This window comes from Oculina patagonica, chromosome 13 (assembly GCF_052425735.1).
Source record: "Oculina patagonica isolate OP01 chromosome 13, crgOcupat, whole genome shotgun sequence".
Classification (NCBI taxonomy): domain Eukaryota; kingdom Metazoa; phylum Cnidaria; class Anthozoa; order Scleractinia; family Oculinidae; genus Oculina; species Oculina patagonica.
This window is the reverse complement of record NC_135770.1, coordinates 2,597,696-2,614,317: the sequence shown is the minus strand read 5'-3', so window position 1 is coordinate 2,614,317 and position 16,622 is coordinate 2,597,696. Positions and strand designations below refer to the sequence as shown.

The window sequence follows — 16,622 nt, the reverse complement described above, 5'->3', positions numbered from 1 at the left end:
ATCAATGAAGGTAGTCCCTTGATTCTTTGGCTTGTATGCGCGGTCCCCGATTCCTTCAACTAAGGCCATGAATTACAAAATTACTTGTCAAAGGTGACTTTGTAGAAACACAGCGTAAACATCACCCTCCATTCATTATCCACGTAACTAAGCCCAATGGAATTCTTTTCAGTATTCAGAAAATAACTATTAGCTTGTTCATCCATTTAACATTTTTCCTTCCAAGAACTCGCTGTCATAAACACAAACGCATTATGTTTTTAACACAACTTTGTCTATGGCTAATAAAACGTTCTCTCTCAAACTTTAAAATTAATTATTGTAAGACAAAACTATAAAAGCACATTACGAGTAATGTCGTGATCTAAATATTTGCATGCATGTTTTAAGTTGTATCTGTAAATTTAATTCACATTTACCAGACTACTTAATTGTTAATTTTTCCCGGAAATTTTCCGTTGGTTTCAGCCAACTTTTTTTTACTTCGCTAACAAACTGTACCTGAGTAGTTTACAACTCTTCTTATCATATAATACGCTCTACGGATATATACTAGTCAGTTCATGGCTGAGTTTATTAATAAAAAACGGAAAACTTGCCGGCAGAGAAAACTAAATGCCAAACAGCGCCCAGTGACAAAGTTCAGTTAACGTTGTGGAGGATGACGAACAAGATCAGTGAAGCAAACATGGAATGAACTTTCCATCGAATTGAGGAAGAGGTATAACACTCACTGGGAGCCTTCAAGCTTTCTGTGTTGTCATCTTGCCTTCTAATTCTGTTGGGACAGTTCATTTCCAGCTCTTCCAGCAGTCGTTTAGCAAAGTGCTGGCAGTTGTTCTTAAACAAACGATATTCGGGATTCGCATGAAGCCACTTTCCAACAAAGGTCAGAACTTGCTGCCTCGTACATCTACTGCTTCCCGTGTACTCTTCAGAACTGACCTTTTCCCTTCCCGGGCCATACTTGTAGTTTGGGTCGTTTATATCGAGTTCTTGAAAGCCGTACGTGCCAAACTCGTAAACAAAGCCTCGGTATTCCACGAACCAATGCCTTGCTGTATCCCATACAGATCGCTTCCTTTTACTAGAGCTTCCACTGGACGGCAGCGGAGTCGTTTTCTTGTAGTACACGTACATACCAGGAGTATTGCTTTCAAAACATTTAGCTTCATTGCCGTTGAAATCAAGGCAGACCTTCGATGCGGTACATCGAAACTCCCGATTGAAACATTGAGATTCAGTCGGACAATAAAACTTCTCGTCGCCACAGTACTGATTTTCCTTTTTCATGCCATTGCTTCTACTGGCAAGAGTTAAGCAACTCAACACCAGACAGAGTGTTGTGATCGATAGCGCCATGTTTGTACGTACAGCCCTTTCACAACGACGAACTGGGTGTGACGTGGCCAGTGCACAAAACTAAAACATTTGTTTCTTTCGCAAACAATGACGTAACTTGAGTGCATGCGCGTTTGTTAGTAAACAGATCCCATCTACTCCAATCTCGTACCCACTACCCAGAGTCTTCGTTACACTTGTCAGCGTTAAAAAAAAACCTACCCTGGAAAGTTCTGATTGGAAGTTGACGTTGTACTGATCAACATAAACAGCATATTTAATTTCAGTAGTGTTGTAAACAACTCGGATATTCGATACTCTTACAGGTCATTGGTCGCACAAATCTTCAGAGAAGCAATTTCGGCTTTATAGTTATGTTTTAAATTTCTTTACTCATTTGGAAAACAATTAATGGTAAATAGCATACTTTGACGAAATATGCGAATATCATGAATGAGGTCGAGATTATCCCTGCGCCTATTTCTAGGAAAGCAATTTAACTGAACAAACATATTTCTTTCCGAGAATTTACTGTAATAGCCACCAAGAATCTACGGTTTACCTAAAATCCACAAGGCCGACGTACCTTTAAGACCTATTGTATCATGCGTTAACACCTTTGCGTATGATTTGTCCGCCTACCTAGCTAACATCTTGTCTCCTTAAACAGGTAACTCGGATTTCGCAGTGACCAATTCAGATCAGCCCACTTCGTATCCACCATCAGCAGTGAGACGATCCTAGACAACGAGATCATGGTGTCTTTTGACGTGGAGTCGCTGTTTACAAACGTTCCTATCGGCGTCGGCGCTGTACAAGCCGCGCTACGGAAACTAGAGAACGATCCCAGCCTTGCCGATCGCACAACGCTAACACCTGCTCAGATCGCTGACCTCCTGAATTTCGTATTGAGATCCACATACTTTCAGTATAACGGATCAATTTACGAACAACAGGAAGGCGCAGCCATGGGAAGTCCGGTTTCCGCTGTTGTTGCTAATCTCTACATGAAGAGCTTTCAGGAGCAGGCAATAACTTCATCATCCTACAAGCCTAAGATATGGAAACGCTACGTAGACGACACATTCACCATCTTGGATCGCGGTAGAGTCGACAGCTTCTTACAACATCTCAACAACCATCGGCCTTCCATCCGCTTCACCATGGAAACAGAGAATGACTGCAAAATTGCCTTCCTCGACACCACAGTTTCGAGAGAATCAGACGGCCGGCTCGCCACCAGCGTATATAGAAAACCAACACACACTGATCAATACTTAGCGTATGATTCACACCACCCTCAATCAGTAAAACGCGGTATTGTTACGTGTCTTTACGTGCTAAACGCCTCGTAACAAAACCATCTGTTATATCCAAGGAGAAAAAACATCTGTCATCTGTTCTTGTTTCTAATGGTTATCCTTTTTCTTTCTATCAGAAAATCAACAAGACCAGAAAGCCGAGCACCAGTGCTGAGCCTACGACCGAGTTTAAAACTACTGCGGTTCTACCCTATGTCAAAGGTCTTTCCGAACAACTTAGACGCTGCCTACAACAACAAGGCGTACGCGCTGTTTTCAAGTCGAAAACTACATTAAGATCACACCTAGTACGGCCGAAAGACGCCGTTGATCCGACTAAACAAGAGGGCGTTGTTTACAGAATTCCCTGTGAGTGCAAAGTTTACATCGACGAGACTGGAAGACCTATGCAAGACAGAATCAAAGAACACGACCGGGACATCCGACTCGCCCGCATCCAGACCTCCGCCGTTTCAGAGCACACCCACAACACCGGACACTACCCGCTTTGGAATGAGGTTAAGTTTATTGATCGTGAACCACACTGGTACACACGCAGGGTCAAAGAGGCAATTCAGATAAGACTTCACCCTAACAATATCAACAGGGATAGTGGAATTGAAATTCCCGAAGCATGGATGCCCACGATCAAAAAACACAACACCAGGAGAACGGAACGACAGCGGACCCCTGAGGGAACAACAGCACACCGGAACAGCGAGGATCGAAATGCACCAATCACAGCGCAGCAGCGTGCTTTATAAGTTCACGCACAACCAGTCGACCTTATCGCCTGATGAAGACTAGCAGTGTGCAGTCGAAACGTCGCGATCTACATCACAAGTGACACTACGTCGTGAGACAAACGAAAAATACTTTATTATTATTTCGCATATTATCTCGACTTTTACATGTATGGTCAAATTTTTACACATAGTCGACTAATCACGGTCCCTATCCCAATGCAAGCACCCAGCAGAATAATTTTTCCTTGCCAGGCCCCACCCAATCTGTTGTCTCTGAATTTTATTTGCAGGACTTTTGCTTTCAGTTTAATGTGCATTGCAGACAAGAATACAAGTAGCTTATTACCTCGCCTTAGCCAACTAATCGAAAGCGATTTTCCATGCCAGATTTCTAGGATAAAATGAAGAAAACGGGGTCAGAAACAAGACCCGCCCCAATTTGAAACAGGGAGGGGGGAATTCGTTCCCACCAAATACCCGTTTAACTCAAATATGGCAGTGGCCATACAACACACCACTCCTCTCCGAGCCCTATTCGGGCAGTTTTTTCCTGAAATATTTCATTCGCAGATCGAGAGAAAATTGACATTTTACACCTTTTTTATTTCTGTTGCAGACACGGGTTAATATACAAGTGCAAATGTAGGCAACATTGAGAACAATGTATTTTCACAATATCCTCACTAAGTACATGATAACTAAGTGAGTAATAGGAGTTTTCTAAACTACAATCATGTGCCAAATCATATTTAAGAGCCGGGCTGATTCATGGAATATTAATTTCATTCTTATGGTAAGTTTAAATATAAACTTGTTTACTTAACTACGCAAGCCGTAAGTCTCAGTACAAAAGCCCTGAAATGGCCTAAAACTTTAAATATTTTCTACTACAACTGCTGAATGAATAGCATGGCTGCGAAAATTCAAATAATAAGAAATCAGTTGAACTTTGCCTATTTGTTTGTCTCCTCAAAAGTCACGTGCCTAATTTGCACTGTAATGTGAAAACAAACATGGCACGAATAAGGCCTATTTTGCCTCCACTACACATCCGGACACACAAGACATTGATTAAATTGGGTGCGTTGGCCAGCCAAGCCATCGTCCCGTTTATTCCATCTCAACATATAATACAAGATATGAATAAATGACATATACTAAGTGCACCAAAGCCGGACACGAAAACCCCTAAAAACCAGCAAGTGGAGAAAACGGGGAACGTGTGGCCCCGACCAAGGCAGTGGCGCAACCCGTGGGGGTTTAGGGTATTATTATCTAACTACTGTAAACAAATACTTTTCCAAATATACAAATACTTTTCCAAATATACGATCTTACAGTGATACAATTCTGATAGCAAACCTAAATATTTAAACAAGACGAAGCGTCATTCGAAATATACAATCTTACAGTGATACAATTATAATAGCAGAACTAAATATTTAAACAAAACGAAGCGTAATCCTGCATCCACTGATGACATAGGAAAAACAAATATAACCAAGCATTGACCAAAACGTGACGAAGGCTGACCGTAGAATGTCTCACCTTTCTAACGGCCACCTATTTAAACTCAAATCCCACTAAACACTGCACACCTCAAACCCGTACCCAGCCCTCTAATCCGTGCCGGCAAAATAGTAATTTATGCTAATTTAAGATCATCACAAATTACATATTTTGCCTCCACTACACATCCGGACACACAAGACATTGATTTTAAAATTGGGTGCGTTGGCCAGCCAAGCCAACCATATAGAGATAAAAAGAAAGGGCTAGAGGAAAGTGATTATAATTTTGAACTTCTCATCTACTTGCTAGAGAGTTTTAACAGAATGTAACTAATTGTTCACAACAGAGGTTGAGGCCAAAGGGCCATGTTAGCGGAAATTCCTTGAAAGAGACCATCATCTGAGTGGGTAGTTCACAGATCGTGCAGCCACTTGAAAACATGGAAAGCGCAATTGATAAAGGAAACTGATTATTTTGCTTGAATCCAGCAGATACTGCAGATCAATGTACAATTGATGTGCTTCACAAGGATGAGATTGGTAGCCAACACAGTTGTATAAAAGTCATAAAAGGATCTCCATCTGTTGAAAACTCTTGCGTAACTAAGTCCCGGAAGTTCTGGAAACAAGAGCTGTAAATTTCATTTTCTCCATTATTAAACTGAGACACCTCTCCCGTATTACAGGTAGATGAAGTCCAGAACCTCGTGTCAAAAATGTCTGCAGAAAAAACGAAAAAAAAAAAAAAAAAGCAAGTGAAAATAAAACAATATGTGACAACAAAGAAGGGGGGAAATATATACGAAATTAAAAATAACCCCAACCTGCCTTAACAAAACAGAAACTAAGCAAGCTAACAGACAAGCAACTTCCAAAGAAACACAATAAAATATTTATGAACGCTTTATCCAGAAAGAAACAAAACTACAACTAACATACTCTATATACCACTCAAAGGTACTGTCTGATATACAATTGTTCAACATCAACAGTCTCACATCAGCCCCTTCAAGGGCAGTGTTTACAAATCTTCAAAATAAGCAAACTTGTATGACAGACCGCTCAAGGGCACTGTATGCAAATCTTCAACATTAAGAATCTTATCATGATCATAGACCCATCAAAGGCACTGTTAAACAAATGATCGAAAATTACAAACTGATATTATAGATCCGTAAACGGCACATATCAAGGGCCACGTCATCTTCAAGGAGAAGGCTTGAAAGCCAAATAGCAATGTACTAACATTGTGGGACGCGAAATGCATTGGAAACCAACGCGAAACGTTGGCTTATAAGAATACTAAAATTATTGCGTAAAGGTACAAAGATCAAGATCAATAATACAAACGCTTTTCCTCAAATTTTTAATAGGAATAGATAAAGGATTAAATATCTTTGGAGGTGTTGAAAATAAAATGAAACATTGCAAACTAAAAAACTCGTAATAGCGATCTCGGCAAAGACAGATCCGAGCAACATTATAAAACTAGCATTGCTCCTAAAAGCGATCTTAGCAAAAACAGATTCCAGCATCACTACTGGTAAATCTGACAATGTTTCTTGTAACAAAAACCCCAGAATTAAAAGTAGTGGCAACTTGAACCCCTACTTATTGTGCCTAATATAATATGAAACAAGGTGCACCAAAAAGTTTCCAAAATACTGAAGTGATAATTAAACACAATCTTTTTACTTGACACCAGATTTAATATCACAATACAACAACAGAACAAGTTAACGAAAAGAGGGATCAATAACGGGCAATGGCAAAGCTTCAGACTCATGATCTAGGAAATAAAATACAAAAACAATTGAATTAATGTAAAATAAGATGAAAAGCGCTAAATGCGACTAGTATGAAAAAAAAAAAAAAAACCAAAGGATAACTAGGATCAAAACTGAAAGCAAACGCAAAACAGAACAAACTGCACCTTGATTCAGGGCATTCCTTTCAGTGATTAGCTGGTGGACCGTACTTTCTTTAACTGCTATAGCAGTGAAGGATAATTGGGACACTCAAGCTTGCCAGATCGTGCAGCGACTTGAAACCATGGAATGCTCAACTGAAAGAAAACACTGATGTGCTCGAATAAAGCATTAACTGCATGAACGAGGCACAATTGATGGGCTTTACAGGGATGGGACTGGTACCCAACACAGTTGAGGCAAAAGATCTCCATCTGTTGAAAACTCTTGTGTAACTAAGAGAAATCGCTGAAGCACTCAAAAACAAGAGCTGTAAATTTAATTTTCTTTCTTTTTTTTTTTAATAATAAAGACGCCTCTCCTGTATCACATGTAGATGAAGACTATAACCTCGTGCCAGAAATGTCTAAAGAAAAAACGAAACAAAGTGATAATAAAGGAATATGTGAAAACAATCAATATTTTTGGTAATAATAATAATAATAATAATAATAATAATAATAATAATAATAATAATAATAATAATAATGATGGTTTATTTGCATTCCAACAATATTGGCTCTTCTATGCAAACTCAAGGGCACTGTATTCAAATCTTCAACGTAAACAATCTCATATCATAGACCCCTCAAGGGCACTGTAATCAAATCTTCAACATAAACAACAATAATAATAATAATAATAATAATGGTTTATTTGCATTCCAACAATATTGGCTCTTCTATGCAATCTCAAGGGCACTGTATTCAAATCTAAAACATAAACAATCTCATATCATAGACCCCTCAAGGGCACGTGCTCTTCAAGCAGAAGGCTAAAAAGCCATAAAGCAAAGTACTAATACTGTAGGACGCAAAATGCATAGGAGACTAACGGGAAACCTTAGCCCGTAGCAACAATATAATATATGCGCAAAAAGCTACGAGATCAATAAACGCAATAACAAGGAATCAAAATAGAAACAGATAGAAGGTGTAGAAAATATAGTGATACACTCAAAACTAATAAGCCCGTTATAGTGATCTGAACAAAGACAGATAAATTTTCAGCACCAATAAATTAGTGATTAATTGTTCGTTGTAACAAAAAGCCGTGGAATTATAAGTAGTGGCAACATGAAGCCCGACTAATAGTGCCTATTATGAAACAAGGCGTGGGAATTACTTTCCAAAACTGAAGTGATCTACGCAATCTGCCTTTAAACAAAACATGAATAAACTGTTAAATAAAAAAGAAATCAAACCAAAAGTAAAATGGAACAAACTACACCTTGATCCTGGGCGTTGTTGCCTAGCTACTCTGACCGTAAGTCGGCAGGACCAGCACAAGAAAGGAGTCTCTACAGAGACCTGGTTTTCCTTCAGCTCTATAAGTTTTCTTCTCATCGTCTTCGACCGACATCCGCCACATCGTGATGTTTGCATTTCAAAGCAGAACGATGACTAAAAAGACATTACCCGATAGAACGCTTTCTTGGATTTGTCAAAGTCTTTACGACAAAGACCAACGATATCGTCTTCAATTGCTTCTAGGACCGATTTGTTAGCTCTAAACTGATCTTCATTACTCTTCTTATTGAACGAAAGGAGAAGCAACGCGCTTCTTTCAACATCCCGCATCTGCTCAGCGGCACCTCATCGCTCCATCTCGTAGAACCAAGACAAAATATTGGTAGAACTGAAATTATAGTCGCGACAAGATTCTTTATCTGACCAAGAAGATCACGATTGTTCCGAGGAATAATTTCTCTGACTTTAGTATTGTCCGGTGGAAAACCAAACATTGACCAAAACGTGACGAAGGCTGACCGTAGAATGTCTCACCTTTCTAACGGCCACCTATTTAAACTCAAATCCCACTAAACACTGCACACCTCAAACCCGTACCCAGCCCTCTGATCCGTGCCGGCAAAATAGTAATTTATGCTAATTTAAGATCATCACAAATTACATATTACAATTACAGAGCATATAAGAAAACTTAGACTTGCACACTTACAAAAAAATGTCAGGGCGTCACCGGGGTAACTGACAAGCTTAATTTTAGCTACTGTATTGAGTCAAACTATGAGTTTTACAACCCAACTAATTCCAGAAATATAAAATTTATAACGTTATACAACCTCGATATTTCTCCTTTTTGAACTCTTTCCCGAAGAAGATAATTGTTGCAAATGTGAGTAATAAAATGCCTAAAATATTCAACACAGACACAACCAAACAGCTGATGTCTTGCACTAAGGGAAATCATTTTTGGGCTCGTCGCAAACATAACAGAACAATTGCAAATCTCTTGGAATTGTACTGGCTGAGTTTTCTGCATTTTAGAGATAGCTAGCTTTTTCTTGCCAATGTTTTGAGAACGTTTCTTTGACCTCCTTGAACCCTTTTTTAAAAATTATTGAAGCTTGTGGACGTTGTTTAAGACCTCGTAAGTGAAAATTACGTAAGGTCCTGTTCTTTGTAGGTTTGCTATCAAACCCATTATAAAGAAAGAACATTTTTGCGAATAAGCTGCAGCAAAGGGATGCAAAAACATATTTTTCTTTCCCACAAGATTGCTTCATCTGCAATTTCACAAACTAAATGTTCTCCTAATGTTTACATACATTTACTAAGTCTACAACTACATGTAGCTACGTTTCATGATTTGAACAACAACAGTTTTCATTGGTTCCTTTTTTAATGAGCTAAACGTGACCGCTTAAATGGTTTTCTCGGTAATCCAAGTATAGAATTTTGTTAAAATCATAGCCTTGTGTGTGATATTTATTTCCTAGTTCACGTACGGAATCGTTAATGTATTACCTGAGGGTGTACTGCATGGGTGTATCCGTCATTTATTACACGACTACTGACAGCTGAGAAAGCCAATTACCAAAATCATCCAATCAGAATGCTTTGTCACCGGTCCAATATTTTCTAAGTATTGGACTGGAGACAGTTTCCACAGCCTCATTATATTAATCACAAAGTTTTGAAATAAATCTCCCCTTATCTTCTTAACCAAGCTAAGCTTACTCCATTTCTGTACTGTATACTGCTCGTAGTATTTTTACCTCTGTTATAAATGATGCGATAGTAAAAGGCCTAATCAGTCAAGAAATCTTAACTTTCAGAAACTGTTAATGCATGCCTTGAAGCATGAATTAATGAATGAATTTCAAACAGCGTCCACTCAGAACTTAATTCAATTGACGTTGTAGAAGACTGCGAATAAGATCAGTGGAGAAAGCAAAGTGCTGAGTTTCCAGGGCAATGAAGAATTGTATTCTTGGTAACACTGAGCCGGCAAGCTTTCATCGTCTTCAACTTGCCTTCTATTCCTCTTAGGACGACAGTTCCTTCCCAGCAAATCTAACAATTCTCTGACGTAGTCCTGGCAGTTTTCATACCACCAGTGATACTTATATGTCTTTTCCCACATGTCATTGAAGCTTTTAATATCTTTCCTGCTACAGCTGCTGATTCCCATCTGTCTTTTAGAAATAATTATTTTACCTCCATCGGGACCATACTTGTAGTCTTCATTCATATCAAGCTCTTCAACTTCATCACTTGGACCGAACTCGTAAGCAAAACCACGATATTCCACAAACCAGTGATATGGTTCTGGTATCGAACCATTTGATTTTGATTTTTTAAACAGTTTAGAGCTAAGTAGCGTCTTTTTCAAAACGTACGGAAACTTTGTAGCGTTTGCATCAACCGGGAAACAGTTGAGTTCTGTACCGTTGGAAAGACAGACCTTTCCAGTACATCGTATCTTTCGATCGAAACACTGATTTGTCAACGGACAGTAAAAATTATACATGCCACAAGGTTGTTTTTCCTTGCCAGATGCGCCACTGCTGAGGAGTAGACAACCCAACACCACACAGGCAGATTTCATCGACAGCGCCATGTTCGCACTTTCACTCACAAACAGTTCTTGAGATGCAGAATTATTCGAATGATTCATCAGTGCATGAAATTACGTCATGAGTGTCATTTGTTTTTTAAGCACTGAATTAAACATTTTATCTCTTCTAAGACGTTATTATTTAAGTAAGTATCCTCCTTGTGGCGAATTTTAGCCCTTTATTGTATTGTCCGTTTTTTCTTTCTAACAAAACACGTTCACTTCATCAAGTTGCTAGAGGTTTCCCAAAAAGTTGCCCGTAATTTCTTAAAAAGTTGCGCAAAAGTTGCTCCAAATATCCCAAAAGGTTGCTTTTGATTAAAAAAAGTTGCTCGACAGTTGCCCCCAAAAAATCCAAAACGCTGCTTTTTATCAAGAACATTCCTCCAAATAGATACTAATTTTCATTTGAAGGTACGATTTCTAAGCATTTTCTTGCAATTACCTTATTATAGAAATATAACGAAGCATTTTAACAACGCGAACAAAATTTTTGCGTAATAAAATTAACGCGAATTAACGCGAAAAGTTCTGGTTAGATGCTTATTTTTAAACGTGTTTACATAAATAAAATTAACGCGAATTTTTGAAATTCGCGTTAATAACATGTATCGTTAATTTTCTATAATAAGGTACACTGCAAAAGAAGTATCTTAATAACATTAAAAGGCCAAAATTGGTTACAGTGCGGACACTCGAACCATGAACACTTGGGGTGCGTTTCTTTGGGAAAAATCCAAATCCGGATTCTTGATCCAAAAACGGATTTTGCGTTTCTTTACCTATATCCGAAAATGGATTAATCTTGGATCAATGATCTGAAGAATCCACACTTCGAGTGGATACATCAGATCATATCTGAATCCGGATTTTTAGGATTCATGATCCGTGCGTTTCTTTGGGAAAGGATTCGAAAAAAGTACCTTGGCCCAGCGGTCTTTGCTGTGAAAATACAGGTTCGCTCTTTTTTTTGCCATACGGAAAGTTTTAGGCGGTTATTTCGATCAAAATACAAAAATATTTCACGATAAAAGGAAACAGTAGCTTCAGATAGGTATGTAGTATCATTTTAAACGGGATACAGGTTTTCTAGAACAGCTTTTGTGTGCCTACGGAAGTTGTATCCTTTTGAAATTGTCACGAGTGAAATTTGCACTGATCATTTCGCAATCATTCTTCGCTCTCAGATGCTTTCTCGCCACATTGTGCTTAACGCTACATACATACATACAAATTTTATTAACCCATCCCTGATGAGGCTTTTCAGAGTTAAATAAATACATATACTTAAATCTATAAATACATATTGTAAATAAACTATGAATATAATAAAAATCAAAATTAATTAACCTAAGAATTCCGTTAAAAGTAGACGCTTTAAGGATTGTTTAAATTCTCTCTGGGATTGGCAAAGTTTAAGTTCGGGTGTCAGAGAGTTCCAAAGACTAACAACCTGATAGTAAAAGGTTTTCTGTCCACTAGCAGATCTGAATAGTGGGATGTCAAGAGCTTGTGCGTTTCTAGTAGAGCGCTTTGACACGTCGGAGCGTTTAATGAACTGCTCAGTCAAGTAGCCTGGGGCACTCCCTGTCATGCACTTAAAGCACATGATTGCTTGACGATAGTAAAGTTGGTCTCTGACTGGAAGCCATTGTAAACGCTTCAGTATCGGTGTAATATGATCGAATTTTCTGGCTCCGCTAATGATGCGACACGCAAAGTTCTGAACCGCTTGGAGTTTATCAAGATTACGTTCAGTTGTGTTGCTCCATACATTAGAACAATAAAAAAAGTTTGCTAAAAACTAATGAATTAATAATTATAATCAATGTACGTTGGTCAAAGGCATGTTTCACCCGGTTGATCTGGCCAAGGCGTTTCATACATGCAGAGACGGTGGTAATTATGTGCTCGTTGTATGTTAAGTTGGAGTCTAATATTATACCGAGGTCTTTGACTACTTTGACTGGCACAAGTTCCTTTCCTAATAGACTAAGACGAAAATCTTTGACTTTAGTGGCCATCTGGCGACTACCGAATATTATAAGCTTTGTCTTGTCCGGATTAAGGAGTAATTTATTATTACCGGCAAAACACCAATTTCGAATTTTGAGTAGGTCTTTGTTCATCTTGTCCATTGCATTTGATTGGTCCTGAAGGCGGAATGACATCAGAAGTTTAGTGTCGTCCACATAGCACTGGGGTGCACAGTGTTCTGGCACCAAAGGAAGGTCATTAACATAAATGTTAAATAATAGAGGGCCAAGGATGCTTCCTTGTGGTACCCCGCTGGCCACTGGCAGACGGTCTGATAAAGTTGTGTTAATGCTAACGACTTGATATCGAGAAGATAAATAACTATAAAACCAGTGTATCACAGGCGGAGAGGCGCCAACATCCTGTAGTTTTTCCAGGAGGATTTGGTGGTTTATGCTATCGAATGCTTTACTCATGTCAAGTAGGACAACGGCGGTTCAATTTTTTTTGTCGATTGCGGACAAAATAGTATCAGTTGTGTGGATCAAAGATGTTTCAGTAGAATGCCACTGTTTGTTTCCGCTCTGTTTACAAGACAGTTGATCTCTTGATAGTAAATAAGAGGAAAACTGATTGTGCGCGACCCTTTCACAGACTTTAGACAAAACGGGCAATAGTGATATAGGTCTATTATTATTCGGGACTTCGTCGTCGCCTTCCACAGCAGTTTTCCACATATTTGGGAAAGTAGCACTCTCAAAGGTGGCGTTAATAATAGAAGTTATTGAAGGTAATATGGTGATATGGCAGGGAGGCAATCTTTGATGACCCGAATAGGGACTTTATCTATGCCAGGTGCTTTGTTTGAAGCCATAGACTTCACAATTGACTCTACTTGGTTGTGTGGTACTGCGCTTAAGGTTTAAAGGTTTAAGGCTTAAATTATTTTAGCTAGGATACATTCGACGAAAAATAAATTTGTGCTTATATTTTGTTCTGTGCGAAATGTGTTTACGGGGTTGTCATGGCAAAAAATCCCGTTTTCGGATTCTTCGTTTCTTTGGGAGCAAAGTATCCGTGTGATCTGAGATCAATGATCCAATTTTGGATTTTCCCAAAGAAAAGCACCCTTGGACATTTTTTTGGGCCTTTTTTGACGGTTAGCCAATGAGAGCTCTTCTTATAAACAAAAGGATTAACATTTTTTAAGCGCCGTCCAATCACAGCGGTTGCGGGAAAATATAATGTGAGTTTTTTTATGTCAGCGACTCGGCAATATTTCGAATGTGAAATGGCCTACGAGCCTGCTAACTACGCTGGAAAGTACATATATTTCGCTAGAATCTTTCAAGATTTTATCGCCACCGTCGGAGTCTTTTTTATTCCTGTTCGGCAAAGGTGAATGCAAACTCGGTGTTCATCGACAGCAAGGGATCTACCGCTACGACAATGTCACTTTAAGCTCTGCCTCAAGTTTATCGGGAAAGAATGCTTGATCTACATCATCAAGGGTTTTCGCAAAGACAAATTTCACAAAATATGCGAGTTAGCGTCGGATGTGTCAGAAATAAAGTTGTCCAATCTTTAATACGAAGACAGCAACTCATCTCTGGCTGGGCCGCGAAATAAAATGTCAACAGATGTTGTCGAATATGTGGTAACAGAGAAATTATGTAAACCTAGCGTGTATACAAGTGAGATTCAACAGCGGTTGTTGTTAGCGAAGCTGTGTCCAAAGTAAGTCCAGCAAATTCAATCGCATACTTCAGAAAATGCGGCTACGTGACTGACAACTCAGATTTTTATCTTACACATAAAAACAAATAAACTCACTCTTGCCGCTAACATGGCTAAACAACGTAGATTTTCTTCAAATGCAGGCGCAGATTAGACAAGATAAAACAAAAATTTATTGAATAGAATAGAAATTGTTCTGATTCAAAATAAGTCCAGCAAATATACTTTAGAAAACACGGATATGTCTGATTCTGTTGCTATTTTTATCTTATCCGTGGGAACAAATGAACTCGCTCTTGTTGCTACACATGTAAGTTTCCTTCAAGCGCAATAAGACACAGAATGTATGTTACAAACTAAACTTTATTAAATAGATTCTGTTCTGATTCAACCTTATTGTCACGTTCTAGTAGTCTAAAAGTCAAACTTTATTTTTGTACAGCACAATCACAACCGGAGATGCATGAACTAATGTCTGAGTCTGAACTAATTACAGTGTACCGGCACATTATTTGAAGCCGAAATGAAAACACGCAAAAATAAAAACACAACAGGAAACATATAAAACGCAGTTTAGTGCAGCATAACATGAGTAAAGTACAATTTTACCATTTTCATGCATTCCTTGTTTCCGCTCACTGCACTCGGAGAGGGTCAACAATTCCATGTTTATACTCTTCGATAACACTTGGCAATCTCCAGTCATAATTTTCCTTTAATAGAAGTTTATTTCGCAGCGCTCGCTGAACCGGTCGATGAAGAATCATCAAGTCTCTATCCAAGGCAGAACAATCTAAATATTTCGCCGGGTTCTGTTTCTTTAGATCAACGTGGTCGCATAAATAGCCAAGAACCTTGATTTTAATAGTTAGTTGGCGGGAAGCGCTAAATACGTCGTAGTCGCTCTTTGCTTTCGTATACTATTATTCAACTTCCTTTAGACCTTTAGTTCACGCTGTACGGTGCGAATATATCGATAATCAATTCTGGGTGTTTTTTTTCCTTTATCTTACAAGAGTTGACATCATTACAAGGGCTTTTCTTTTTGATGTTGTTCAGTTCGGCCTCTTTACGCGTCTTTCCGCAAGTAACAGCTTATCAGGAGACGGAAAGAACGAGTCCAAATCCTCAGATTTCATGTATTAAAGCCAGTGACCTTCGTGAGCGGAACCCTCTGTTTTCGAACTGGAGTGAAAGTCTTTCTAATTTCATGCTTGGAGATAATGATTTGAGCCACATATAAATTTCACTCTTGTCAGCCATGATCGGTATGTTTCACTCTCAATAAATGTACCAGCCTCGTTATGAAGTCACTTCGTGATTGGATGATGGCAAAAAAGCGGGAAAAAAGGCCTTGGTGTTCACGGTTTGAGTGTCCGCACTGTAATTAACAAGGATTTCTTTCACTCGGACGACGTCATGTTTGCTGACGAGTTTTGTAATGTTTTAATGCGGAATGAGCTGAATGTTAAAACGTCTTCGGATGTTCCTCGAAAATCTTCGGCAAACTTCGATAATCTTCGGAAACGTTCGTAAGGCCTTCGAACAACACTTGGGCAAGTTCAGAGATCGTCGGTCTTGAAATTGCCCAATATGCAACAAATTGCTCGAAGTGAAAAAAGTTGCTCGAGCGAAATATGAAAAGTTGCTAAACAGTTGCCGAGCAACTTGTAAAAGCCCTATGAACACCTGCCCATGTATCCTCTCAAGAAGGTATAGGAGGAAGGAAGGGGGAGGATAAGACTTATGTACACTGACTTACACTTTCGTTCACTCTCCACTTTTCCTCTGACGACCTCAACCTTTTCTGTTTCTGTTGCACAGACACGGTAAATACAAGTACATATATAGGAAACACTGAGAACAATTTATTTTACAATATCTTCACTAGGTATATAAGAGAACTAAGTTAGAAGTTTGAAGAATTCAATTCATTTTGTAAACTACAATTATGTAAGTACGTAAGATAACGTGTGCGCAACATACCGGTGGAGATCAAAACAACTAAGACGTGAACACTCACAAACAAACGTCAGGGCGTTACCGGGTGACTGACAAACTTAATTTATGTGACTTTATTGAGTCACACTATAAGCTTTAAAAACCAACTAATTCCAGAAATATACAGTACAATAGGTTACATAACCTCGTTATCTTCTAGTTTTTCAAGTTTAAAAAAAA

At 38.7% G+C, this 16,622-nt stretch overlaps 3 protein-coding genes across 3 annotated transcripts; 1 reads left to right on the top strand and 2 right to left on the bottom strand.

The window, feature by feature from the left end:
- Window positions 1-203: 203 nt before the first annotated feature.
- LOC144634478 (uncharacterized) lies at window positions 204-1,433 on the bottom strand. The gene has a single exon (XM_078493429.1). The coding sequence runs from the start codon at window positions 1,360-1,362 to the stop codon at window positions 643-645; it is 720 nt and encodes a 239-aa protein (XP_078349555.1). The 5' UTR covers window positions 1,363-1,433; the 3' UTR covers window positions 204-642.
- Window positions 1,434-2,096: 663 nt separating this feature from the next.
- LOC144636870 (uncharacterized) lies at window positions 2,097-2,817 on the top strand. The gene is made up of 2 exons (XM_078496075.1): window positions 2,097-2,445; window positions 2,780-2,817. The coding sequence occupies exons 1-2, from the start codon at window positions 2,097-2,099 to the stop codon at window positions 2,815-2,817; spliced, it is 387 nt and encodes a 128-aa protein (XP_078352201.1).
- A 1,153-nt stretch (window positions 2,818-3,970) lies between these two features.
- LOC144634206 (uncharacterized) lies at window positions 3,971-10,722 on the bottom strand. The gene is made up of 2 exons (XM_078493105.1): window positions 8,778-10,722; window positions 3,971-4,417 (listed from the first exon to the last, which is right to left on the bottom strand). The coding sequence occupies exon 1, from the start codon at window positions 10,716-10,718 to the stop codon at window positions 10,017-10,019; it is 702 nt and encodes a 233-aa protein (XP_078349231.1). The 5' UTR covers window positions 10,719-10,722; the 3' UTR covers window positions 3,971-4,417; window positions 8,778-10,016.
- Window positions 10,723-16,622: the final 5,900 nt, after the last annotated feature.